At 46.3% G+C, this 27,713-nt stretch overlaps 1 protein-coding gene across 3 annotated transcripts; it reads right to left on the bottom strand.

Annotated features, from left to right (window-relative positions):
- Nucleotides 1-431: 431 nt before the first annotated feature.
- LOC138736404 (uncharacterized) lies at nt 432-25,127 on the bottom strand. 3 transcript variants are annotated; one of them, XM_069885890.1, is made up of 9 exons: nt 24,977-25,127; nt 20,899-21,042; nt 12,159-12,306; nt 11,699-11,814; nt 10,748-10,860; nt 10,179-10,329; nt 10,039-10,106; nt 2,627-2,791; nt 432-2,085 (listed from the first exon to the last, which is right to left on the bottom strand). In XM_069885890.1, exons 2-8 carry the CDS (start codon nt 20,979-20,981, stop codon nt 2,637-2,639), a joined length of 834 nt encoding a protein of 277 aa, XP_069741991.1. In that variant the 5' UTR covers nt 20,982-21,042; nt 24,977-25,127; the 3' UTR covers nt 432-2,085; nt 2,627-2,636. The 3 variants fall into 3 exon arrangements, with proteins under 3 accessions (XP_069741991.1, XP_069742000.1, XP_069741982.1); XM_069885899.1 differs by lacking the exon at nt 432-2,085 and adding an exon at nt 2,290-2,449; XM_069885881.1 differs by lacking the exon at nt 432-2,085 and having other exon boundaries at nt 2,290-2,791.
- Nucleotides 25,128-27,713: the final 2,586 nt, after the last annotated feature.

Raw genomic sequence — 27,713 nt, forward strand, 5'->3', positions numbered from 1 at the left:
CCCAATTATCTGTTGAAAATTGGCAGCCTCTTGCAGAGAAACTTGAAGATTGTATACCACCCACTTTTGCCCATGAAGCCATCTCAGTTATTCTATATTAAATAATATTGATTGACCAATATATATGCTGCTTGTAAAGAAATTAAATAACCAACTGCTCTTGGTGGCAGAAGTTAACCCAATGACATTGAAAGAGCCACAGTGGGAAGACTTGGGTCAAAAGTTTACATTAAAATAGATGAGGCAGGAAGGGAACAAAAATTAAAAGTTATTTTAAAAACAATACAAAGTTCATAAGATGTAAACCAAACATGCAAGCCTGCAATAATGAAAAGAAATCAAATGCAAATCTGATTTAAGTTCAATTATAATTCAACTCAAGAAAATGCCAATCTTCTAATATGCAGTACACATATTGGATTGAATTCCCATTCCTGACAAACCCTGCCAGTGTGAAGCATTGCAGAAAATTAACTTATTGGGAGAATCAGTCACCCTTAAGTCTGCACATTTCCTCACTGGATAATGATTATTTGGAAGTATGAACTACAGACACCCTTGGGGTGGGGTTGGAGTGGTAAAAATAACAATGCAAGTTGCACATTTGGTAACTGACTTCTGCATGTTTTACCATTCAAGAATTGTCCATTAAAATGTTATTGCTTCTGAAGTGCAGAAGAGCACCTGCTAGAATAAGGGGATGAAGTAATCTTGTACATTACAGTTTTCTATGATTATATGAGACTATACTTAGGGTATTGTACTCAATTCTGGTCATCTCATTATAGGAAGGAATAGCAAACACCAGAGGATAATGAAGGGAAATTTAGGAAGACATCAGGGGCAAGTAATTTTTTTTTAAAAAATATATAAATGTAGTGTTGATTCCTGAAATGCCTTGATAGAATTATGGAGGCTGAAACATTAGGGACAGCTGAGTCTCTTGGACAGCCATATACAGTAGAAGGAAGATTTAATACTTAAGGAATTTGTAGGTTGGCACAGAGGGCCAAAGGGCCTGTACGGTGCTTTTAGTGGTAAAGAAATAAAACTTGCTGCCTTACATTAACTAGTTCTTTAAAAATACTCAAGTTATAAACTTTTGAAATACAAATGCACATTTGATTGACCAACATATATACAGCTTGTAAAGAAATTAAATAACCAACTGCTCTTGGTGGCAGAAGTTAACCCAATGACATTGAAAGAGCCACAGTGGGAAGACTTGATTCAAAAGTTTACATTAAAATAGATGAGACAGGAAGGGAACAAATTAAAAGATTTTTTAAACTAAGTTCCTAAGATGTAAACCAAACATGCAAGCCTGCAATAATGAAGTTCTGATTTGGTGGGATCTAATAACAGAGATTGGATTGTACCATGTTTTTTTTGTATGAGCTTTAAAGATACAATGCCAAACCCCATTTCAATCAATTTTCCCTGCACATGCAAAACAGTTACAAGAAGAGATTACAAATGTCAAAGGAAACATGAAAGTCTGCAAACACTGACTGTAGTTAAAAACACCAAAATGCTGGAAGAATTCAGCCAGTCTGCAATTTCCTGCTTCTGGCTCATTCCTTGAGGAAGGGCTCAGACCCCAAACATCAGCAATATATCTTTGCTTCTTATGAATGCTGAAAAGACTGGCTGAGTTCTTCCAGAATTTTGGGTTTTTAAGATTAAAAATAGCACAAAGGAGCCAGAGAAATGAAGTCACTTCCACAAGATCGTTGACCAAAATCAAACACAATATTGTACTAAATTTTGTAATCTCAGTCATAGACAAGAGTCCAACATTAATCAATGGATTACACAAGTATAATTGATCCTGGTTAGTTGGTCATTAAACTTGCACTACTTTTAAAGGTCTTCCTGGAACTTGCTCTCCTGGCTTTAGCAGCTACATATTTGTTGACTCAGGTAGAGCCAAGCACTGACATTTCTAATTAGGGTTGTCATTTCATGTATAGTTGTAATTATTATGTGAAGTCCAAGTCTACGCCCAAAGTTGATGCAATTCAAATCTTGTCAAGTTCTGGCATTTCCCCATTTGAAGCATTTGTCACATCTTCCCATAAACCCCTACATTAAAAATCAATTGAATAATTGTGTATTAATGACTGCTTGACTAAAAATATTGTTCTTACAATTATTGTATTTGTACATTTAATACTTGTACAGTATTTAATGTTCATTGCAAAATATACTGAAGATTTGCTGTGGAATAACTAAACCCTTGTCTGAAAAGCATATCACTCAAATAATTTATATTTCCACAAACCATGCTTGTTATATTGTAAGCTTAGATCTTATTGAAGATTGAAAATAATCAAGACAGGACAAAGCATTTCCCCCTTGGAGCACATTAGGTTTACGCCAACAGTTCCCAGAGAGGCAGCAGGTTCCCTCCACTGTTCAATTTTCCTTGAACGAATCCAATAACAGTCTAGAAAACAATTTCAATTTGACAGTATCAAGTTTAACTACCAAATTGTTCAGTAACCAAAATGGTTAAATGTTAGACCATTTGTAAAAGTCATCTGGTACTTAGAACCATGATAATTTACTAATTATTGTATTAATTGTGTCACATCAACTGTAGCAATTTCTCCAGCACACTAACCATCAGTGGTTCAAGTTCTGGCAAGTCCCCAAAAGAAATTCTCAGCTGTCAGGGTATCCAAATCTGGAACATAGAATGATTTTTCCATCATATTGGTTTCTGAAATCCAATTATTGGAACCATTTGGATCCATAGTTGATGCAGAAGCCTCCAATGTTGCATCAGCTGTGGGAAGAAAAATTTTAACAACTGATTCAAAGGTAATTTTAAGGGTGGAGGGTTTGTGCACTCAGTTCAGAAACAATCTTGGCGGAAAGATCAAGAATAAAAAGAGCAAAGGGAGTAATAAAAAATGTGAAATTAGTCTTTACTGATAGCAATATTTGGTGATAAATAGTTCAGAGGCATGGAGCAGAATATTGGCCACTAGGGAAAGAACAAAGGTGATGTCTGAACTGGATTTTAGATAGCAGAGGCAATGAACAAGGCACAAAACATTAAATTTTACACATGAAGTCAAAACTGCAGGTGCTGAAAATCTGAAAAAGACAATGCTGGCAAATTTGAACATCAGAGTATCTGTACAAGAATATTCTTCAGAATGTTCAGACTAGGGAAATTCAATCCAAAATATTTTTTTCTTTCTACACATTTCCAAGCAGTTATGAAAAATATTTTTTTCCTAGCCAATTGGTTGTGGAATCCATCACCTTTGGTAGAAATGGGTACTCAAAGGATACAAACAAGCACTTGTATTGCCAAGGCAATGAATCCTACAGTGCTAGGAAAACAAGATTTATGTAGGTGGGTACTCAATGGTAGGTATCAACATGGTAGGGTGACTGCAGACCACCTTGGTTGTACCTCTTAATTTATCTAACGCTATCCTCAGTTTTCCACCTTTCCATAAAAATTTCCTTATTATTCTCTTTAGTTCATTAAAGAATTTCTGTTAAGGGAATTGGTAACGATTGAAATAAGTATTGTATCTTTGGGAAGACATTCATTTTAATGCAATTTACCCTCCGTATCAACGTTAGTGGCCATTCTTTCCAATGTTCCAAGTCTTCCTGCAATATCTTTATTTATGGCTGATAATTAAAACCACCTGTATAAATTAAATTATCTATTCTAATACCTAGGAATCAGATTGCTTGTGTTTGCTATTTAAATGGTGATTCTTTTTTAAATTCTGTTTTACCAAACTTTAAAAATTATTATAGAGCAGCACAATTAAGGTATTTATCAGATTTTTAATCAGACAAGGGAAAAACCAGATTGGACTAAGATAGAGCTAGATAAAATAGGGGAGAATGTACCGGAACATGTACTTTATAAGTAGGATGAAAAGCTGGTACAATACAAAAGCTCACCAATATTGCATAATTTACTCAATATATGGAAGAAGATTCACTTAGAAAGGAAAAAAAACAAATTACCAAATTCCAAATTATTGACGCAAAATCAGCTAATCCCTTTTACAATAGATAACATTTCCTTTAGAGAATGGGAGAGAAAAGGAATCAAAAGAATAGAAAATTGTTTTTGGGAAATAATTTATTAACATTTGAACAGTTGAAGTACAAATATGGAATAACTCATGGTACAATGTTTGCATACCATCAACTGAAAGCCTACTTAAAGGATAAATTGGGAAACAGACTGAGATTACCAGAAGGAAGCAACTTTGAATATGTGATTATAGAAATAATGATAATAAAAAGATTTATAACAAACATGTACATTAAGCTGCAAGAGAAAGAAAATGATGAAATAAGCTATAAATCCAAACAAAAGTGGGAAAAAGATTTAAACAAAGATTAAAAATGAAACATGGGAAAAGTTATGCTCTGGAACTATGAAGAATATAATAAACACAAGGTTACGTAGGATACAGTATAATTGGTTACACAAGTTATATATTACTTCAAGAATTAAAAGAATGGGATCCAACATTATCAGATAGATGTTTTTGCTGTAAGAAGGAAACGGGAACAACAGTACATGCAATTTGGGCATGTGAGAAAGTGAAAAAGTTTTGGGAAGATCTAAATCAGGTATTAAATAAAATCACAAAAAACAACATACCAAAAAATCCAGAGATCTTTCTTCTAAGTAATACAAGAAGAACTAGGCCTCAAATTGGATAAAGGGCAAAAAAGATTTATTATGATAGCCTTAGCAGGAGCAAAAAAGTGTATAATGTCAACTTGGAAATCAGAAGAGAGCCTGAGAGTACAGCAATGGTACATGGAAATGAATAAATATATTCCATTAGAAAAAAGTAACATACAATTTAAAAAATAAAGTCACATTATTTGAACAAATTTGGGAACCGTACATGGAATATAACAGAGAGGGCCTACCACAGACCTCCACCCCCTAAAATGATAAAACAAAATGACTTTATCCAGTGTGTAAAAGTAGATGACACAATTTTCTTGTTTATTTTCATTGTGTGATGACATTGTTTAATGGTTTTATTGTATATTTTAAATGTTTAATGGGTTTGGAGGGGGGTGGGAAGGAAGGTAGGGGGAAAAAAGGGGAGAAAATGCCACTGTATATTTAAGAGGGAAATGTTTGTATGTATTTTGATTGATATGGTTCACAGTGTGAAAAAATTTTTTTAAAAAAGGTAGGATGAAAGGCCTGTTTTTACTGAGGGTTCTGCATTTGAAGCCTACCATAGTTTGAGGGTAGACAAGGGAGAAAGTGTCAATTTAACTGAATTGGAAGTATTTGCCTCTCCCATCCCAAAATAATTCTATTCCTGCTAAATAGTGCTTTAAAGACAAGTAACAAGACAATCAGATATGCATTATGAGCACCTGCATTTCTAAGTGCAATTGACAGCTGAACTAAGCCTTCCACAAGTCTCCCACAAGGTAAAGCAAAGCTGGAGATTGGTATAAAGGGTGTGATCTAATGGATAGCACATGCACAGGTGGGTGGATGCACATCTGAATTCACTGATGCAATTGATTTTTACTACAGAAGAATGCATCAGCACAAAGCTCAATTCCCCAGGAAGTCAGAAGTGAAATTACAAAAATTTATAGACAGTGGTTGAAGTCAAAGCAAAACCATACGAGCAGACCCATTGTTTCTGCCTGCTCCACTAGTTTAATCTCAATTTTACCATCTTTTCCCACCGTTCCAATCCATCCCTACCCTCATCCACGACACATTACATGCCTTCCATCTCAATGACTTCAGATATCCTGAACCAGACCACCTCATCTTCACAATGGACGTCCAATCCCTTTATACCTCTGTTCTCCACATAGAAGATCTGAAAGCATGACATCTCCATCTGGCAGAATGTCCTCACTCTAAATAACCTCCTTTAACTCATCTCACTTCCAAATGAAAGGGGTACCCATGGGTCCTCCTTTCCCCCCCCCCACCATGGGTCCTCCTTTCCCCCCCCCCACCATGGGTCCTCCTTTCCCCCCCCACCATGGGTCCTCCTTTCCCCCCCCCCACCATGGGTCCTCCTTTCCCCCCCCCCACCATGGGTCCTCCTTTCCCCCCCCCCACCATGGGTCCTCCTTTCCCCCCCCCCCCACCATGGGTCCTCCTTTCCCCCCCCCCCACCATGGGTCCTCCTTTCCCCCCCCCCACCATGGGTCCTCCTTCCCCCCCCCCCACCATGGGTCCTCCTTTCCCCCCCCCCCACCATGGGTCCTCCTTTCCCCCCCCCCACCATGGGTCCTCCTTTTCCCCCCACCACCATGGGTCCTCCTTTTCCCCCCCCACCATGGGTCCTCCTTTCTCCCCCCCAAACCATGGGTCCTCCTTCCTCCCCCCCCACCATGGGTCCTCCTTCCCCCCCCCCCACCATGGGTCCTCCTTTTACCCCCCCCCCACCATGGGTCCTCCTTTCCCCCCCCCACCATGGGTCCTCCTTTCCCCCCCCACCATGGGTCCTCCTTTCCCCCCCCCACCATGGGTCCTCCTTTCCCCCCCCCCACCATGGGTCCTCCTTTCCCCCCCCCACCATGGGTCCTCCTTTCCCCCCCCACCATGGGTCCTCCTTTACCCCCCCCACCATGGGTCCTCCTTTCCCCCCCCCACCATGGGTCCTCCTTTCCCCCCCCACCATGGGTCCTCCTTTCCCCCCCCACCATGGGTCCTCCTTTCCCCCCCCCACCATGGGTCCTCCTTTCCCCCCCCCACCATGGGTCCTCTTTTCCCCCCCCCACCATGGGTCCTCCTTTCCCCCCCCCCCCACCATGGGTCCTCCTTTCCCCCCCCCACCATGGGTCCTCCTTTTACCCCCCCCCCACCATGGGTCCTCCTTTTACCCCCCCCCACCATGGGTCCTCCTTTTACCCCCCCCCACCATGGGTCCTCCTTTTACCCCCCCCCCACCATGGGTCCTCCTTTTACCCCCCCCCACCATGGGTCCTCCTTTTACCCCCCCCCCCACCATGGGTCCTCCTTTTACCCCCCCCACCATGGGTCCTCCTTTTACCCCCCCCCCACCATGGGTCCTCCTTTTACCCCCCCCCACCATGGGTCCTCCTTTTACCCCCCCCCACCATGGGTCCTCCTTTTACCCCCCCCCACCATGGGTCCTCCTTTCCCCCCCCCCACCATGGGTCCTCCTTTCCCCCCCCCCACCATGGGTCCTCCTTTCCCCCCCCCCACCATGGGTCCTCCTTTCCCCCCCCCACCATGGGTCCTCCTTTCCCCCCCCCACCATGGGTCCTCCTTTCCCCCCCCCACCATGGGTCCTCCTTTCCCCCCCCCACCATGGGTCCTCCTTTCCCCCCCCCACCATGGGTCCTCCTTTCCCCCCCCCACCATGGGTCCTCCTTTCCCCCCCCCACCATGGGTCCTCCTTTCCCCCCCCCACCATGGGTCCTCCTTTCCCCCCCCCACCATGGGTCCTCCTTTCCCCCCCCCACCATGGGTCCTCCTTTCCCCCCCCCACCATGGGTCCTCCTTTCCCCCCCCCACCATGGGTCCTCCTTTCCCCCCCCCACCATGGGTCCTCCTTTCCCCCCCCCACCATGGGTCCTCCTTTCCCCCCCCCACCATGGGTCCTCCTTTCCCCCCCCACCATGGGTCCTCCTTTCCCCCCCCCACCATGGGTCCTCCTTTCCCCCCCCCACCATGGGTCCTCCTTTCCCCCCCCCACCATGGGTCCTCCTTTCCCCCCCCACCATGGGTCCTCCTTCCCCCCCCCACCATGGGTCCTCCTTCCCCCCCCCCACCATGGGTCCTCCTTTCCCCCCCCCACCATGGGTCCTCCTTTCCCCCCCCCCACCATGGGTCCTCCTTTCCCCCCCCCCACCATGGGTCCTCCTTTCCCCCCCCCACCATGGGTCCTCCTTTCCCCCCCCCACCATGGGTCCTCCTTTCCCCCCCCCACCATGGGTCCTCCTTTCCCCCCCCCCACCATGGGTCCTCCTTTCCCCCCCCCACCATGGGTCCTCCTTTCCCCCCCCCACCATGGGTCCTCCTTTCCCCCCCCCACCATGGGTCCTCCTTTCCCCCCCCCACCATGGGTCCTCCTTTCCCCCCCCCACCATGGGTCCTCCTTTCCCCCCCCACCATGGGTCCTCCTTTCGCCCCCCCACCATGGGTCCTCCTTTCCCCCCCACCATGGGTCCTCCTTTCCCCCCCCACCATGGGTCCTCCTTTCCCCCCCCCCCACCATGGGTCCTCCTTTCCCCCCCCCACCATGGGTCCTCCTTTCCCCCCCCACCATGGGTCCTCCTTTCCCCCCCCACCATGGGTCCTCCTTTCGCCCCCCCACCATGGGTCCTCCTTTCCCCCCCCCACCATGGGTCCTCCTTTCCCCCCCCACCATCGGTCCTCCTTTCCCCCCCCCCACCATGGGTCCTCCTCCCCCCCCCCCACCATGGGTCCTCCTCCCCCCCCCCCACCATGGGTCCCAGCTACACCTGCCTGTTTGTGGAGTTTGTGGCGCAATCCATGCTGCAAGCTGACACAGGCAAGACCCCTCAACTCTTCCTCCAGTGTATTGACAACTATTTTGGGGTTGTCTCATGCACCCACGATGAGCTTGTCAAATTTATCCACTTCACAGCCAACTTCAACCCCAATCTCAAACTCACCTGGTCCATCTCTGATAACACTCTCCCCTTCCTGGATTTCTGTCTCCATCTCAAGAGATCAGCATTCCACCAACAAACTCCAACTCCACAACTACCTGGACTACACTTCGTCACACCCCTTACACTACAAGAATTCCATCCCCTTCTCTCAATTTACCCATCCCCACCACATCTGTTCTTAAGATGAAGTCTTCTAGTCCAGATCCTCCAAAATATCCACCTTCTTCCACAAAGATGGCTTCCCCTCCACCTGCATCTCCTCCATTTCCAACTCATCTGCCCTGCACCCAACAACAAACAGAATTCCCCTCATCCTCACCTACCACCCCACCCAACAAATATCCACTGAAATTTCTGGCATTTCCTACAGGATCCCACCACCACCCTCTGCGATTACTTTGTACACTCATCCCTCCTCTGGCACTTCCCCTGTGCCTGCAGGAGGTATAACATGTGCCCACACCTCCTTCCTCACCATAGTCAGAGGGCACAAACAGGCCTTTCAAGTGAAGCTTGTATATCCAGAGGACTTATTTACTGCATCCAGTGCACCCTTTGTGGCCTTCTCAACATTGGAGAGAAGGTCAGTCACAGATTTGGAGGGGAAAAACAATCACTGCGCCGAGAACCTCTTCTCCATTCACAACAGCAACCTCCCAGTGGTCAACTATTTCAATTCCAAGTCACACTCCTGCACTCATGTCTGAACATGGCCTTGTGTACTATCCCACCCAGACCACCTGCAGGTTGGAGGAACACCACCTTATTTTCTCTCTTGGCACTCTCCAGCCAGATGCTGCTTTCCATCAAATCTGCTTGCCCTTTCTCTCCTTTCCCTTCCTGTCCTTCCACCCATCCTCCCCTCAATGCTGCTGTACCTTCCCTCCTTTCTCCACTTATCATCTACTGCCTTGGCCATTCCCTGCTCCTCCCTCCCTATTTCTGATGCCTGCTGGTATTTTCTTATACTTTGAAGGGCTCAAGCCCAAAACATCAGTTATGTATTTTACCTTTGCTACAGAAAGGGTACCGTTTGACCTGCTGAGCTTCTCCAGGAAGTCAGGTATCCAAACCCAAGAACCAGGTTGTCAAGTTGTGTGGAAGCCCAGGTCATCTGCTGTATTCTTTCCGCCTCTCTACTGAGATTAATCAATTAAGAGACTGGCTATTTCAACCTCGACAACTTTCTGGTTTGTATAGATAATGTTGAGCTAATGTAAAAAACGTGTATTGTCAAAGTATTATTAATGAACCGATTCCATCTAGGTCACATTGCTGAGATAACAAGGCTACCAAGTGGGTGGAAAGCATTTTCAACTGAAAGAAAATGACCAATTAATACCAAGTTATTACTTGCATTTTTACAACATTAATATTTACCTCCAATGATCTGTGAGTCTGTTCTAAAGGATGGACCATCTGATTGAATCGCTCTTCCCTCTGAAAAGCTGAGACAAACACCAATTAAACCCCAAAATGCAAAAATAAATCTCAATGTTAGAAATAAATTGCAAACAAACCTATTTTGTTGAAGCAGAGCAGCTTTACAACTGGGAATATTTTCTCCAAGTTGGTGTTCCCACCCACTGGAAACCATTGTGAGCCACTTGACAGAGAGGTCATTGGCAGGAGACTCAGAGGAGCCAGTGACTGGAATTATAGTTGGCTTTTCTGCAACAGAAAATGTAAACTTACCACAGTAATACAAGTGGGTGGCCATTACAATCCTCCAAGACCTTTAAAATGAATTAGCAAAGTCACCATTGCATAGTTAAATATTAAACTGATGCAGTCAGATTTCAATTGTTTCAGTGATTTCCAGGCATTAAATCAGACACTTAATCCACTTGTTGATTTGTCAAAATGATCCTATCAAGCATTGCTGCGAAATAAGATCCTTTCCCACCTTTGTGCATTCAAACTATTCAATGAGACATTTCTTTCCCACCAATCAGACATCTACTCAATCCAAGAACCCATTTTGGTGCAAGAAAATTCATGAGGTTCATTTCTACCCTTGTTGAAGGCCCGGTTTGCTGAAAAAATTGACTTGGACAGGATATTGATACTTTCATTGGCATCAGCTGACCTGAGAAAAGGGGAACGCTCAACTGCTGGGAGATGCCGACGTTGTCAGCCAAGACAGGCTGTCTGCCCACTTTGATTTGTCGTGAACTATTTGTTTTCATTGGGGCCTTTTTCCTGTTGAAAACAAAGAACAAAATTAGTTCAATTTGATGTCTGGAGACCTCCAGGTATTCCAAACTTCAAGAGATGCCTACTATTGTAACACAAGGAGATATGGTCAGGATCCAAAATTGACCTGGTATTTTTCCTGGAACTTAGCTGGTTCTTCCCTTTCCCAACTGCCTAGCTAAATCTAGATAATTCCACACATCATCTGGGGTTGTTAATGCATGGCTTAAGACCCTGGGAACATAACTTAAAATTCAGGTTTCCACAATTTAAAAGTGGATACAAAGAACAGCAAACTGAATTTTAAGTGGAAAACTTGATTGTTCACGTCAGAGAGATACAGCACCAACAGACTTTTTGGCCCACTGAATCCACACCAACTATCAACACCAAACCTACCCCCCCCCCCACCCCACCCCACCCCTGTGCACATACATGATTTATGGCAAAGCAATGGTCCCTCAATGTGGCTTGTTCTAGTCAAGGAGTCCTTGACCAGTGTAATTTCCTCATTGTGGGAAGACAAACATTAAATGATTGGGGCTTCTTCAGAAAGTTAGAGCTGATATGGCAAGTAATAATTCACCAAGAATCCACACTGGGATTTCTCCATCATTTAACTAACCCCTTCAGAAGGTCAAGTTACTGAAACTGCTTCCTTTCTCATTGCTCAGCCACCCAAGATCATTAGAACTCCTCATCTTGTACATAGTTCATTTGGAGGGGATATAGGAATTAGAACTGGTTTTGGGATGCAGGCCCTGCATTGTACTTCAGAATTACCCCAACTGTTCAAAAACAACCAAAACAATTGAAACAACTGATGTTGGACAATTATACAGACCCTTTTGGGAATATTTTTCTTCCCCTTGTCTTCACTTCCTCTTGTGCAGAATACAGTGTTTCCATCTTTGTAGGCTTCTGCCATTTTTCATAAAGACTTGCAGGTACAGACAAGATCTAAGTATCAAAACAAGTCTTAAGATTTGAATTCAAGTCACACGATTCATTAAGACATGCCAACTGAAAAGCAGGTGAATGATTTCTTTCCAAGAATTAAAATTCAAAAGTTGGTTTTGCTTGGCCATTCCTGCTTATTGGAGTCATGCAAGGATGCCAAAGTGACATTCCTTAGTTTTAATGAGCCTCATCTTAGAACAAAATGGGAGAGAAAACTGGCCAGCATAGGGATTTTCAAAGTGGGGAGAATTGGACCAATATATTCACTTTGAGCTGATAGTCTTGATGGGCTGAATGACCAATGTGGCAAGAAAATAATTTTAAAAATTGGAGAGGCTACTCACTCTAGATTGTTCCTGTGGTGGAACAAGCATTTGGACCAGTTCCAGGTATCTCACAGTCATCTCCAACACTGATGCCATGTCATTTCTTCGTCCTTCAAATTGAGGCAGCAGATCACGAAGTTGATCACAACTAATTTTAATACGTCTCCTGGTAGATAAAAATGAATCAAATTGCCTTTTGTAGAAGATACAAATCAAAATTACAAACCATCTTTGTGGGTGTCCAAATAACCTTGGTCAGTTTGCAAGATCCATCACTTTGTACTCTACATTCTTATTAACCCCTCATTCCTAGAGATGTTGATGTGGGAGGTTTTACTCCCACAGTAAACTCAGTGCCAACTTCTGCAATTGCACCTTTGATTTAAAACCAAAGAGCTGAAATTAACCTCACTCTGGCCATTTGGAAGACCAGAGACCACAATTCAACCTGCAGTTAGATTCCACAAGTGCTCGAGTGGTGGTTCCAGTTTACTAACTATATGTGAATTGCGATTGTACAATTTTCCCTTTTCTTGGTTTATGGAGTGCCACAGTTGCATATCTATACCAAGTGTAGATTTTCTCTAACCACAATTGTGAAACTAGGTGATAAGCATTCCAAAGATTGAGCATGGGTACTAACAGTCACTTAATTGGCAGAACTCAACCCCACCCAATTCATCCTGCACCAACGCGGAGCCTTGGGCCCCAATGACACCTGCCTTTTTGTCAGCTATATGAATCAGTCCCTGTTCTAATCATACTTGGGTACCACTCCCAGCATTGATAACAATACAGTATTGGTGCTACCCCTGTACCCATCAATTACAATTTTATCCATTTCATTGCCAACTTCTACCCTGCCCTCACATTTACCCGAACTATGTCTGATCCCTCTCTGCCCTTCCTCAACCTCAGTCTCCATTTCAGACAAACTAACCATCTATTACAACCCCAGATCACTCACAGATCTTTAGATTATCCTCCTTCCCATCCTGTTCCTTTCATTATGCCATCCATTTCTCAATTCCTTCATCTCTACTATACCTGTTCCCAGGATGAGGCCTTCCACTATAGGACATTAGAAATGTTCTCTCAAATTAAATGGATTCTGCCTTACTGTTATTGAGAACACCCACTCCTTTCTAATACTTCAGCCCATACCCCATCTCCTCCCCAGTCCATCACCCTCTTGGGTGCAGGAAGTGTCAATGCACCCATACCTCCTCCCTCACCATTATTCAGAGCCCTATACAGTCCTTCCAAGTGAAGCAGCACATCATATGTACCCACAGGAATCATCCACTACATCCATTTCTCCTATTGTGGCCTTCTGTACAGCAGAGAGATTAGATGCAGACTGGGAGATCACTTTGCTGAGCACCTTCACTGTCTGTATTAGTGACAGGGATCTATCTCCCAGTGGTCAACCATTTCAATTCTGTGCTCTACTCCCAGTTATGGGTGTCCAAGGCTTCACATACTGTCAAACCCAGGCCACCTGTAAATCAGAGGAGTAATACTCAATTTTCCATCTGGAATCTCTCCAACCTGACGGCATTAGACTTCTCCAGTTTCTGCTACCCTATTTAATGGCACTGAATTATACCTAGTTTGGTGATACGACCACAGCTTTCTGCAGGGGGTGATCTCTGTACCTGTAGGAAGACCACTCAAGGGGCTGACTCCACCTGGCTGGCTGTCAATCAGCTGACCTGAATCTAAACCTGAGCCAGCCCCTCCTGAGCCAATTACATGGGGAGCCACCAAGGCTTGAACTGGTGTTCAGACTTTTACTGGAATACAGTCTTGAGTTTTGTGCTTGCTGATACCTTAGCACACCACAATTTATTCCAATAAGATTTTGAAGCGGAACCATGGAGAAGTTTCTGACAATTGGGAGCCTGGAGATCAACCCCTAACACCCAGATGCCCAGGCACGCTTCGAGATCTGGAAGCACGCAATTGAGGCGACCATCCTAACACAGGCTGAGGTGATCAACACAAACCAGAAATGCCTCATGGTGCTCCACACCAAGCTGGGCCCACAAGCTTTCCAGGCCATCAAGGACTGCACTGACTACAAACCTGTGATGGCTGTCCTGGAGAGTATGTACAAGCCCCCGACAAATGAGGCCTACACCTGGTACCTGCTCAGCATCAGGTCCCCAGTCAGGTGAGACAGCAGATGCCTATCTGGAGGTCTTGCATGAGCTAGCTTGCCCGTGCCTGACCAAGACCAGGGTGATAAAAGGGGAAGTGGAGTGACTGATCTTGGATGCCTGCATGCAAGGGGAATGCCCAACAGAAGCTGCTGGGGGAAAACATTGCCTCTATTACCAGAACAATGGAAGTAGTCCGTCCCCTGGAGGCTGCAGCTCATCATGCAAAAGTCTTCGATGCCCAACCCCAAACTTCCAGTCTGGCAGATGCAAACAACTGCCATCGCCGAAGGGCTCTACATGGAGGAGACAACCGCAGCTTGCCCCTGCAAGTACTGCGGGTCCCAATGTGGGTCAGACAGGCGATCCCGCAAAAGTGAGGAACTCTCATTGCTCCTGATGCAGGAAGAAAGTCCACCACTTTCCAGGCCCGCTGGGAGCACTGTGGCCGTTCTGTGACCAGCTGGGAGCCCTCCTGAACGTCACCACATGCGAGGACCAAGCAATGCCATTATTTACCGTGCCACTGCAGCCCTCACCACCGACGTCACTTCCGGCCCAACCACCAACACACACCACTGTAGTGTGCTCACCCCGGACACTGCCATTTTCCTTTAGACGACTTCCACCCAGATTGAAGGTGTCACCTCCAGCTTCACTGCCAGTCAGGTCACCCGACCGCACCAACACCACATGCATCCACCAGGTTCTGCCATCTTGGGCCAGCTGAGACCCAACTGCACATTGACGGGACAACATGGTCAACATGGGCACATACCCAATCGCTCACCCAATGCACCCCATGTCCTGGAAGTAAGTCGCTGGCCACTACTCACCCTTCAGGGAGCAATGACTCAGACCCTGAGATGTTCCTAGTGTCCACCACTTTAGAAAGGGACATTCCCCATGGATTCAGGCACTTAATGATGGACATTCATGCACCCAAATGTGGTCTGGATACTAAAAATCAAAAATCTCTCCCTCGAACTTTTCCATAATTTTCGCTGCCCAGGACTGCTCCATCATAGCCCTCGGGCACAGCTCAGTGGAATTGACAGTGGTGGGGGAGGGGGGGGGTGGGGAAAGAGAAGAATATACCAAGGGTTCAGGCTCCTGGTCCTCTTAGGGCTAGTCTTCCAGTGCCAAGTCCAAAGCCTTACCCTTGCCTTCGGTGGGCCCCTCCTCCTGCTCACACACCACAGTGCAGTCTAGCGCCTGCCCCCGATCCACCTGCAGCCTCACCATACTATGGGTAACCTGCCCTTTTCAACTACCTTGCATCAGATTGCAAGCCCACAGTTACCAAGAGCAGGTACTATTACGCAGCCGACAGGGCCTTCATTAAGGCAGGTGAGGCAGCTTCTGATGGAAGGTATCGGAGCCCAGCACCAGTCCCTGGAGAGCCTGTCCTAATGGCAAGAGGGTAGCAAACAGAAGATGGTAATTGATTATAGCCAGACCATAAACCTGTACACCCAACTGGACGCTTACCCCCTACCCTGAATAGCTGACATGGTCAATGAGATTGCCCGCTACAAGGTCTTCGACAATTGACCTAAAGCTCCATAGCCTCACCCTGGATAAACCATATACCACCTTCAAGCCAGACTGGTACCTCTACAAGTTCCACCAGGTCTCATTTGGATCACTAATGGGGTCTGTTTTCCAGCAGGATTATGGACCACATGGTAGACCAGAACAACCCAAGAACTACTTGGACAATATCATCATCTACATCCATGATCAGCAAGACCACAATGACAACCTGGAGAGATTTCTCTGGACGGCCGAGGAGCTGAACCTCACTTACAAAGAGAAATGCATATTAAGCACCATCCGCCTCGCCATCCTAGAGTACATCGTGGAACATGGTGTCATTGGTGCTGACACAGAGCACATGCGTCCACTAATGGAACTGCCCCTCCCACACACTTAAGGCCCTCTGCAGGTGCCTTGGGCTTTTCTCCTATTACTCCCAGTGGGTCCCCCATTTTTCAGACGAGGTCCGCCCACTGGCCCAAGCCACCACTTCCTCCCCCCCCTTCCCTCCCCCCCACCCCCCACCCAGAGGGGCAAGCAGCTTTCGCTCACATCAGGCAGGACATCGCCATTGCCAAGGTGCATGCAGTAGATGAGGACACCCCATTCCGGGTGGAGTGCAAGCCTCTGATGTTGCCCTCACAGTCACCCTCAACCAAGAGGGGAAACCCATGACCTTCTCCAGGACCCTCTACAGTTCACAGCTTGGGCACTCCATCTTGAAAAGGAGGTCTAGGTGATCATGGAAGTGGTCCGCCACTGACGCCACTACCTGGCACGTAGGAGGTTCACCCTCCTCACCAACCAACACACGGTGGCTTTCATATTCAGCACCACCCACAAGGGCAAGATCAAGAATGATAAGATCTTGCACTGGAGACTCGAGCTGGCCACGTTCAGCTATGGCATCCAGTACAGACCGGAGAAGTTGAACAACTCCCCCAACACCCTGTCCCAGACCTGCATCACTGTGCAGTCCAGCCAAATGCAGGTGCTGCACGACACTCTGTCACCCGGGCATCACATGCCTGTACCATTTCATCAAGTCCCAGAACCTCCCCTTCACCATCCAAGTTAGGACCATGACCAAGTCATGCAGGGTCTGTGCAGAGTGCAAACCACACTTCTACCCACCACAGGCCCATGTCGTCAAGGCCACTTGGCCCTTCAAAAAGCTTAGCATAGACTTCAAGGGCCCCCTGCCTTCCATGAACAAGAATGTCTACTTCCTTGCAGTCGTAAACAGACTCCCATTTTCCCTTCGCCATCCCTTGCCCTGACACCTCCACAGCCACCATTATCAGGGCACTGACACAGATCTTCATGTTCAGATACCTGGCATTCATCCACAGTGATTGGGGTTCCGGCTTCATGAGTGAACTGTGCCAGTACCTGCTGGCATGAGGCATTGCGACTAGTTGTATGCCTAGTTACAACCCAAGGGGCAACAGGCAGGTGGAGTGCAAAAACAGGGTGATTTGGAAGGCAGTCCTTCAGGCCCTGAGGTCCAAAGGCTGGTCCATTGACCACTGGCAAGAGGCCATCCCCGAGGCACTCCACGCCATAAGGTCACTCTTGTGCACGGCTACTAATCAGACCCCTCATGAGCACCTTTTCTCATTCCCCAGGAAATTGGTGACTGTGGTCTCCCAGCTTGGCTCACATGCTCCAGAACTGGTGCTCCACTGCAAATACGTGCGGGCTCACAAATCCAACCCACTGGTCAAGCAGGTGCTCCTCCTCCATGCCAACTAGAACTACGCTTACATCAACCAGGGATCTAGCACCAGCAGGAGCCGCACCACCCCAGCATCACAACTACCCATCCCAATCTCCCCATCGTGGATACCCTTGGCCCACCTTCTCTCCACCCCTCCAGACAGCCCCACTACTCCTGGTGGACCAGCCACCTCCCCCATGGACAGATGTACAGATAGACACCAGGGTGCCCACACCGACGCCCACCATAGCTCTGCTGGACCCAGCCAACCCTCAGGCAGCAACCACACCCTCACTGAACTTTGACCAGGCGCCAACCCTGCGACAGTCCCATCCCAGAGACTCCAACAGCCACCAGACCTCCTGAATCTGTAAATACCACCTGCCACCATTTACACACCCCCACCAGGACAATTTTAAGGGGGTGAATGTGGTGATACAATCACCAGCCTACTGCAGGGGGCAATCTGTTTCTGCAGAAAGACCACTTAAGGGGCTGACTCCACCTGGCTGGCTGTCAATCAGCTGACTTGAATATAAACCTGAGCTGGCCCCTCCTGAGCCAGTCACATGGGGAGCCACCAAGGCTTGAAGTGGTGTTCAGACTTTTACTGGAATAAAGCCTGTTGAGGTCTTTTGAGTTTTGTGCTTGCTGTTACCTCAGTGCACTACACCCAGTTTACACACAATTAATGAATACACTCACTTCTTTCTTCCAACACAAAAATGGAGTCAACTTTCTTTATTCTCTTCAGACAACACCACCTTCATCAACTCCCCCAACACCACCCAGCCAAACCCCTCTGACCTTTTAATTAGCTCAACACCATACAGATAATCCTGATGCTCTCACATTCCTGCAACTGAGATCCATCCTCGTATGCTGATGCTCATCTAACCTGCACTATTATTCCCATCCATTACTTCAGACAAATCAGCATCAGGCACCACTCTTGACTAAGTATGCAACCACAACACCTACTCATTCTCCCCATCCCCATCTTCTTTCCTTCAGTTCTCCACCCCTTTCCCTCTCCATTCAGAGAGCTATCCCATTCCCCCTGTTCTGATGTTCCCTCCCTCATTTATCCACCTATTACCTCCAGCCTGTGGGACTGTGTTCTTCAAAACCATTATGTTCAGGCACCTGCCCCTATTTTGTTCATACCTTGAAGGGCTCAAGCCTGAAACATTGTCGAGCAAAGAAAGATATATAACCAAAGTATATTGTTTGACATGTTGAGTTTCTCCAGCGTTGTGTTTTCACTCCAAGACTCATTGGACTGCTCTTCCACTCCCATCCACCCTTCCATCCCTGTGGGTATTTCCCACTGGAAAAGGCAGGAAATGTCAAGCCATTCCCAACACCTCCCCTCTCAACTCCATCCAGGGCCACAAACAGACTTTCCAGGTGATGCAGTGCTCTACATGCTCATCATCCAATATGATAGACTACATTTGTTGTACTTTGTGAAGCCTCCTCTACATCAGAGGAACCTTGCACTCATTTGGTGATTGCTTCACTGAACACTACTATCAGGAAGAAGCCTAATGCGAACATGACCAACACCTATTCCTCCTGGAGAGCCTTAAATCTAAAAGCATTAACATAAATTTTTCCAATTTTAGTTACCCGCCCCCCCCCCATTTGTTTCCATCTCTTCACCTACTCACACACACCTTCCCCCTCTTCTCGCTACCCCGTCCAAGATCCCATCACCTCGTCGCACCCCCCCCCCCACCTCTTTTCTCCCTTCAGAAAGGCATTTCACCTTGTTATCACACACATTGTTCCAGGAAACTATTCCCAATTTCCCAGAATGTAGTCCGTGTAAAAAGATCACGACAGGAATAAGGGACTCATTCCTGTTCCAACATTTTATTTCCTCGACTGCTAGTTATTTTCACAGGTCGCCTGCAATCCAAACTGAACTGTAGGCAGTCCATGAACAATAGGCTAATGAATAGGACATCCAGCCTCCTTAAAGACTATACCAGGTATTCTGCTAAACGGACAACGTGATACGGATATTTGGAGGTTTAGTCATTCCTGTGTGAACAGCCACTCCCAGAAGGTCGGGAGACACGTCAGAATGGATCATATAACCAAATAACCACTTACAGCACAGAACAGGCCAGTTCAGCCCTACTAGTCCATGCCGTAACAAATCCCCACCCTCCTAGTCCCATTGACCAGCACCCGGTCCATACCTCTCCAGTCCTCTCCTCTCCATGCAACTATCCAGTCTTTCCTTAAATGTAACCAATGATCCCGCCTCAACCACGTCTGCCGGAAGCTCATTCCACATCCCTACCACCCTTTGCGTAAAGAAATTTCCCCTCATGTTCCCCTTATAATTTTCCCCCTTCAATCTTAAACCTTGCACTCTAATTTGAATCTCCCCCACTCTTAATTGAAAAAGCCTATCCACATTTACTCTGTATGTCCCTTTTAAAATCCTAAACACTTCTATCAAGCCCCCCCTCAATCTTCTACGCTCCAGAGAAAAAAGCCCTAGTCTGCACAACCTTTCCCTGTAACTCAAACCTTGAAATCATGTCAACATTCTCGTGAACCTTCTCTGCACTCTCTCTATTTTGTTTATACCTTTCCCATAATTTGGTGACCAAAACTGTACACAGTACTCCAAATTTGGCCTCGCCAATGCCTTGTACAATTTCATCATAACCTCCCTACTCTTGAATTCAATACTCCGATTTATGAAGGCCAACATTCCAAATGCCTTCTTCACCACACCATCTACCTGAGTACCAGCCTTGAGGGTACTATTTACCATCACTCCTAAATCCCTTTGTTGCTCTGCACTCCTCAATTGTCTACCATTCAATGCACATGACCTATTTAGATTTGCCTTTCCAAAATGTAACACCTCACACTTATTTGTATTAAATTCCATCAGCCATTTCTCAGCCCACACCTCCAGCCTTCCTAAATCACCTTTTAATCTACGGTAATCTACCTCACTGTCCACAACACCACCAATCTTTGTATCATCTGCAAACTTGCTTATCCAATTCTCCACCCCTACTTCCAGATTGTTAATATATACAACAATCATGAAATTGTATGTAAAAAAATACTTATTTGTCTGCTCTGTACTTCAGAAGAGCTGGTGGGAAGCAGAGGCATAGGGAAAAAAAGGATAATTAGGCAAAGCAAGTTCAATTCCTATTTTACACCTAAAAGTGTGGACTGCCCAAGCCTTTTTACACCTTTTCAACATTAGTGGTCTTGTGACTCCCCATCAGGAGAAAGGCACGATTATTTTGGTTAATGAAGGATTTTATAGGTGAAATCAATTGAACAAAATGGCTACCTTCTGTCTCGCTCTTTGATCACATTCATTTTGTCACTCTGTGTTACTGCTTTTGCCACTGCTTCTTGATGTTCTTTTATCATCTGCTTCTGGAAGTCATCGTCAAGTTTAATTTTGTTCTGCTCTCCCTCTTCAGAATCACTGCTAATAATTGAAAAGTAGGCATTAAAAGCACTGCAGCATTGGCACAGAGCAGGGTTCCTGAAGCCCAGCCCAAAGGCCATCCATCAATGCAGTAACCTTTCCAATACAATTGGATGGAGATCGTAAAATTTATAAATCACTGACTTTGCTCTGTAAATGTTATTTTTAAATTAAAACAAAAGATTAAACAGTCACACCATTTTGGTACCAAAGTATTGGCTCTCACTAAACAGCTGGCTATATACACAGTTCTTTCCAATGAAGTGATTTAGCCATTCACATTGGGAAGGAAGCTGCATGGCACGCACTACTGATTGAGCTGTAAAAAAACTAGCATATGCATTGTCAATGGGATCTCTGGACTGGTGTACATCCTTCAGCAAGGAGTTATTGGAGATGAACACCATTTTAGAATCCAGACACAAATCACCACTGAAAATTTGCAAAACTGAACAATGAAGAACTGGTCCCCCATTGTACAGTATATATCCACACCCCATGGACTCCAGGTCTTCTACACTAGCTCAGCATCCACCTCCTACAATAAATAACCAATATACTCCAATCACTGACCAATTGTAGATTGTATACAGTCAAGAAATAGAAGCAGGAGTAGGGCTTGATCAATTAAGCCTGCTACACCATTTAATAATATCATGGCTGATCTGGCTGTGGACTTGGTGTCATTTAACTACTTATTTTCCAAAACCCTAATTCCCCACATTTTTCAGAAATGTCTTAAATATTTTCAATGAGGCCATCTTTACTGCTTCTTTGCACAGAATGCCAGATGCACCACTCTCTGGGAGAGGCAGTGTCTCCTCCCCTGAATTTTGAGGCCTTGTCCCCTGACTATAGTCAGACCCCCTGAAAGGTCAGACTCTACAACTCATTTTACAACATTTTCCATGATTACTGGCAGACAAACCAGAGAGCAGCACACTTCTACTGATGAGACTTGTTGCCTTAATATGTCATAACACCAGAAACAACCTTGTTTTCCAAAGCAACTCTTGCAATTTCTCCACAGGCTGACAATTTCATGCAAACACAGACAAGACTAGTGAAAGTTGTACACATTTTAAATACTCTTTCTGGTCTTCACAAATTATTTCCTCTACTTTAAAAAGGTCAGCAGCAGAGAAAATATAGTTCTGGCACTATCTGGGTCACATTCTGTGTTATCCAATCCCACACATTTCAATTTTCTGGCACATCGAGACAAATACTAGTCACACTGATCAAACCAAGATGGAGTTGTGACTTCTTCCTCCAAGCAAGCCATGATATTTATCAAAACTACCTCATATTAAGTAGGCCCTCCTCCACTTCAAGACCAACCCAAGACTCCGTGTTCTTAATATTCTTCAAAGGGACACTGGGCAGGTAACGTGAAGTAAAAAAAAATTGGCAGTTCACAATCACCTTCTACTATGCCTTTGTGAACAGGGTTTCTAAATACCATTTTGAGTTCATCCAGGGATATGAAACAGAAAAAGCCTAAAAAAAATCCCCAACAGCTTTAAACATCTGGGGTTACATCTTAGCAAAACCTCTTGAACAATTCAAATTACAATAAAGAGCCCCAACCCAAAACATCAACAGACTATTTCTGCCTAACCCAATGAGTTCTTCCATTTTCTCAATTGTTAACTCACAAACAGATCAAAATCCATCAAGGCAGGTTGTCTGCAACTTGATCACACACCATTCATGCACTGAATCCCCAGACTTGTCAGATGACACCTCTTCAGGATCCTCAACACCCAGAATATGGGACGAGAACATTCCAGCAACGTCGCAAGGGGGATTGGCATCAAGCTGGCTGGGGCTTTTTGTTTGTGGAGAGGTCATTCACTCAGCAACACAACTTCTGAACAATAGCTGCCTTCTGTATATTGGCTCTACTTCCTCTGGAGAGGTTTAAGAGCTCTTCCTTAGTTTCAATTGATTTCTCAAAATGCATTCAGGTGAGACCAATTTGGGCTCAAAATATCCATCAATTAGTTACCTATTGTGCTAGATGGACATTATTTAAATGAATTGCCCTCTTTAATCTCAATTAATGACAAGTCACCAGTCTAAAACTGCAGTGTTCTTCGTTTCCTTTGACTTTGGTCATTAAAATTGGTAGGGAACAAGTTTAGCATTATATTATCTAGCATCCTTGCTGTTCTCTATCTTTGCATATATTTTTATCCATATATCAGCCATTAACCTTTTCAATCAAAGTGGAGTAAATATAAATTAGTGTGTTTTATTTGTGGTGTACTATAGATTATTGGCAAACTTCCAGGTTGGAGGAGTATGTGCTGAGGCTGGTATAGCCAACATGAGGGTGCTGTGGGGAAGGAACACAGTCTAGAATCCTCCCATTACCAGGTGGGCACTGAGGAAGCCCCTCAACCAACAGAGAGGCAGGTGAGAAATCACAAGGTGCCACAGTGGTGGTAATGGAGTATTAAGAGAATGTAAGATGTATCAATATAATTGACACTATTAATGCAAAATGCCTTGAACAGTTGTTCTTGTGTTGTAAATAATTTATTGTTATTGTGTTGAGAATGAAGTATATTTTGGGGGGAAATGTTGATTATGATCATGATTGTTTGAGAATGTTAAGAATTTAAATGTTTGAAGTTGTGATTCCTGAGATGATAAATGGTTCAAAGAGTTATCTGAGGTGGGACAGAAGGAATTGATCATTGATAACCTGCAGTGGGCTGGAGGAGATGAACCATTATGAAACAGGCAGATGGGTGACCTTGTGGATTGAGGAGCTTTGTACAAGACTAACTTGAAGAAATACTGAAAAAGAAGCTAACAAGGAATTCTCTTCTCTGCACCAAATTGGGCAGAGTTACAGAGTGTTTTTTGAAGTCTCTGATCAAAATAATTGTAGTTTATTGTGGCCATTTCATGTCGGACCTCCGCCTTGAGAAAAGCTACAGAGCGGATGGAGAAATGGGAACTAGCCTTTCAGACAGCAGCCCTAAAAGGCTGCGCCAGCATCCCATTCATATCGGGCAACTGGTACCGTAGCATCATCCATCATCAATACGCGGCCAAGCAATGGATGCCTTCCTTACCCATAATCCCACCATGCAGCTGAAACTGCTCTATGGGTAGGGAAGACAGCCATTGCTCTGCCACATTTTGAGCCGTAAAGAGCAGCCAAGCGTGGCTCCCCCTGCCCCGACGGTCCCGGCCGCCGGCTCCCCCTGCCCCGACGGTCCCGGCCGCCGGCTCCCCCTGCCCCGACGGTCCCGGCCGCCGGCTCCCCCTGCCCCGACGGTCCCGGCCGCCGGCTCCCCCTGCCCCGACGGTCCCGGCCGCCGGCTCCCCCTGCCCCGACGGTCCCGGCCGCCGGCTCCCCCTGCCCCGACGGTCCCGGCCGCCGGCTCCCCCTGCCCCGACGGTCCCGGCCGCCGGCTCCCCCTGCCCCGACGGTCCCGGCCGCCGGCTCCCCCTGCCCCGACGGTCCCGGCCGCCGGCTCCCCCTGCCCCGACGGTCCCGGCCGCCGGCTCCCCCTGCCCCGACGGTCCCGGCCGCCGGCTCCCCCTGCCCCGACGGTCCCGGCCGCCGGCTCCCCCTGCCCCGACGGTCCCGGCCGCCGGCTCCCCCTGCCCCGACGGTCCCGGCCGCCGGCTCCCCCTGCCCCGACGGTCCCGGCCGCCGGCTCCCCCTGCCCCGACGGTCCCGGCCGCCGGCTCCCCCTGCCCCGACGGTCCCGGCCGCCGGCTCCCCCTGCCCCGACGGTCCCCGAGGTCTCCCTGCCTCTCCTGACGGAGGGAGAGGGATGAGTGGGGAGATGGGTAGCAGACTGATGGCTACTTCTCAACTTTTGGGCTATCTCAAATGGCCTGTAGTAAGCTTGTGCGATGCAAGCAGAGTTTTACACAGATCAGTCACTGTCGAGCTGAATGTGATTACCTCAAAGGCCTGAATGGCCCATTCTTGTTCCCTTGGTTCCTGGAGGTGAGTAGGAAATGCTTGTCCAAAGATGCTGCTGCAGTTGATGTTGAATAATGTTTATCACAGTTGGGAAGATTTTTACTGTTCTCAACTGATGCAAATTATGTCTGAATTCTAGATACATTGAAATAGAAAATGCTGAAAACACCCATCAGGTCAGGCAGCATCTGTGGAAGAACAAAAACAGGTAATGTTTCAGGTCAAGGACCTTTCATCAGAATTGGGATTAAATAAAGTCAGTCATAGGTTTGAAGGGTTGGGGTGCACAAGGTCTGGACAAAAGGGTGATGTGGCTAAAGTGAAGCTAGGGTTGCTGTGAGGATAAGATGTAAACGAGGTCAATGAGTTATTGGGGGAGAGAATGTGATCAAAGGATCATAATGGATGCAAAATAGGATTGTAGATGTTGCCAAATGTTCAATAGACAAGACTGTGTTAGTGGGGAGAGGAAAGTGTGAGTCATGGATGGACTTGCCAATTCTGATGCTGTAGAAAGTGTGTTATTGGAAGCTGTCAAGTTCAGCACAGGGTCTGAAAGGTTGTAATGTCCAAACGTGGACGGTGAGGTGTTGTTCCTTCCTCGTTATCAAAGTACAAAAACCTGAGATTGTGGGCAAGGTTAGCTTGTGAGTGTATTACTAAAGGACCATGAGCCTGTCAGAGGTGTAAATTGTCAGGATGAAACTTAAACCTGGAGCATTGACTGACTTGACTGTTTCTATGGTAATAACCATTAATGTTCCTCGGATACCACAAAGGAAACTGCTTCACATACCCATCAGATGGCAGCAGACACCATTGAGGAGGAAATTAACCCATTCCTGCTTGCCTGTGATCAATTTCAGCCTCCCAGTTCATGTTCTACTCTCCCTGTGCTCCCTCTCTGTACTTTATCTTAAATATTGTTTTCCTCTTTGCTTTGGATTTGCTCCATTGTTGGGTTCTATTTCTTTTCCAGAAACAAAACAGTGCTTGGTGTCTGGCACAGATGATTTGCATTGAGTGCTGCAGAATCCTGGGTGCCAGCCAATTCACACTGACTATTGTTGATTATCAGCCCTGAATAGGAAGGAAGTCAGGAATCACTGGATGAAAAATGACCTACTGGTCACAGGCTTCAAAAACAACGGGAAACTTGTGGTGAAACAATGGAGCTACTGATTTTTATGTACAACCTTTTGGCAAATTAGAGAGGACACAAGAACCAGACCCTCCTCATTTAGGATGGGGATTAGATTCTGGATTTCTGTGGTATTGTAAAGATATACACCGCCAAGGCAAATAGCGCCTTTGGAAGACTACACAAAAGAGTCTGGAAAAACAACCAACTGAAAAACCTCACAAAGATAAGCGTATACAGAGCCGTTGTCATACCCACACTCCTGTTCGGCTCCGAATCATGGGTCCTCTACCGGCACCACCTACGGCTCCTAGAACGCTTCCACCAGCGTTGTCTCCGCTCCATCCTCAACATCCATTGGAGCGCTTACATCCCTAACGTCGAAGTACTCGAGATGGCAGAGGTTGACAGCATCGAGTCCACGCTGCTGAAGATCCAGCTGCGCTGGATGGGTCACGTCTCCAGAATGGAGGACCATCGCCTTCCCAAGATCGTGTTATATGGCGAGCTCTCCACTGGCCACCGTGACAGAAGTGCACCAAAGAAAAGGTACAAGGACTGCCTAAAGAAATCTCTTGGTGCCTGCCACATTGACCACCGCCAGTGGGCTGATAACGCCTCAAACCGTGCATCTTGGCGCCTCACAGTTTGGCGGGCAGCAACCTCTTTTGAAGAAGACCGCAGAGCCCACCTCACTGACAAAAGGCAAAGGAGGAAAAACCCAACACCCAACCCCAACCAACCAATTTTCCCCTGCAACCGCTGCAATCGTGTCTGCCTGTCCCGCATCGGACTTGTCAGCCACAAACGAGCCTGCAGCTGACGTGGACTTTTTACCCCCTCCATAAATCTTCGTCCGCGAAGCCAAGCCAAAGAAAAGAAGACAGCACAGTAACAGGCCATTTTGGCCCACAAGTCCGTACAGCCCAATTTACACCCAATTAACTTACACCCCTGGTGTGTTTAGAATGGTAGGAGGAAACCAGAGCCCCCAGGAAAAATTGATGCAAACACAGGGAGAATGTACAAACTCCTTACAGAAAGTGTAGAATTCGAACCCTGATCCCAATCGCTGGCTCTGTAAAGGCATTGCGCTAAGCGCTACACCAACCATGCAGCCAAAGGGGGTGCCACTTCATTTGCTTTTGCACGTGTATGTATGTATCTACATCTGTGAGTACTGTGTATGTGTTTGTACGTGTAAATGACCATGTGTGTAACTAACCACTGATGTCATTTGCCATTTGTAACTAATAACCTAATACTGGGACTCTGAGATGCAGAGAGTTCATCTTTGCAAAATAGTAATCTCTGAACACAAGCTGTGCTACAGAAGGAAATACAACCCAAGTCTTAAAATGTGTCTCTGTAGGGAAATGGGTCAATGCATCCCCTCAGCAGTGGGCTTTCTGTCCCCTTTGCAATTCTATCATAGAACCTTAGAACATTGCAGCGGAGAAACAGGCCACTTTGGCCCCTCTAGTCTGTGCTGAACCACTTTTTATTGCCTAGTCTCACTGACCTACACTCAGTCCATAGCCCTCCATACCTCTCCTGTTGGGTGCTATCGGTAGC

The sequence above is a fragment of the Narcine bancroftii genome, chromosome 1 (assembly GCF_036971445.1).
Source record: "Narcine bancroftii isolate sNarBan1 chromosome 1, sNarBan1.hap1, whole genome shotgun sequence".
Classification (NCBI taxonomy): Eukaryota; Metazoa; Chordata; class Chondrichthyes; order Torpediniformes; family Narcinidae; genus Narcine; species Narcine bancroftii.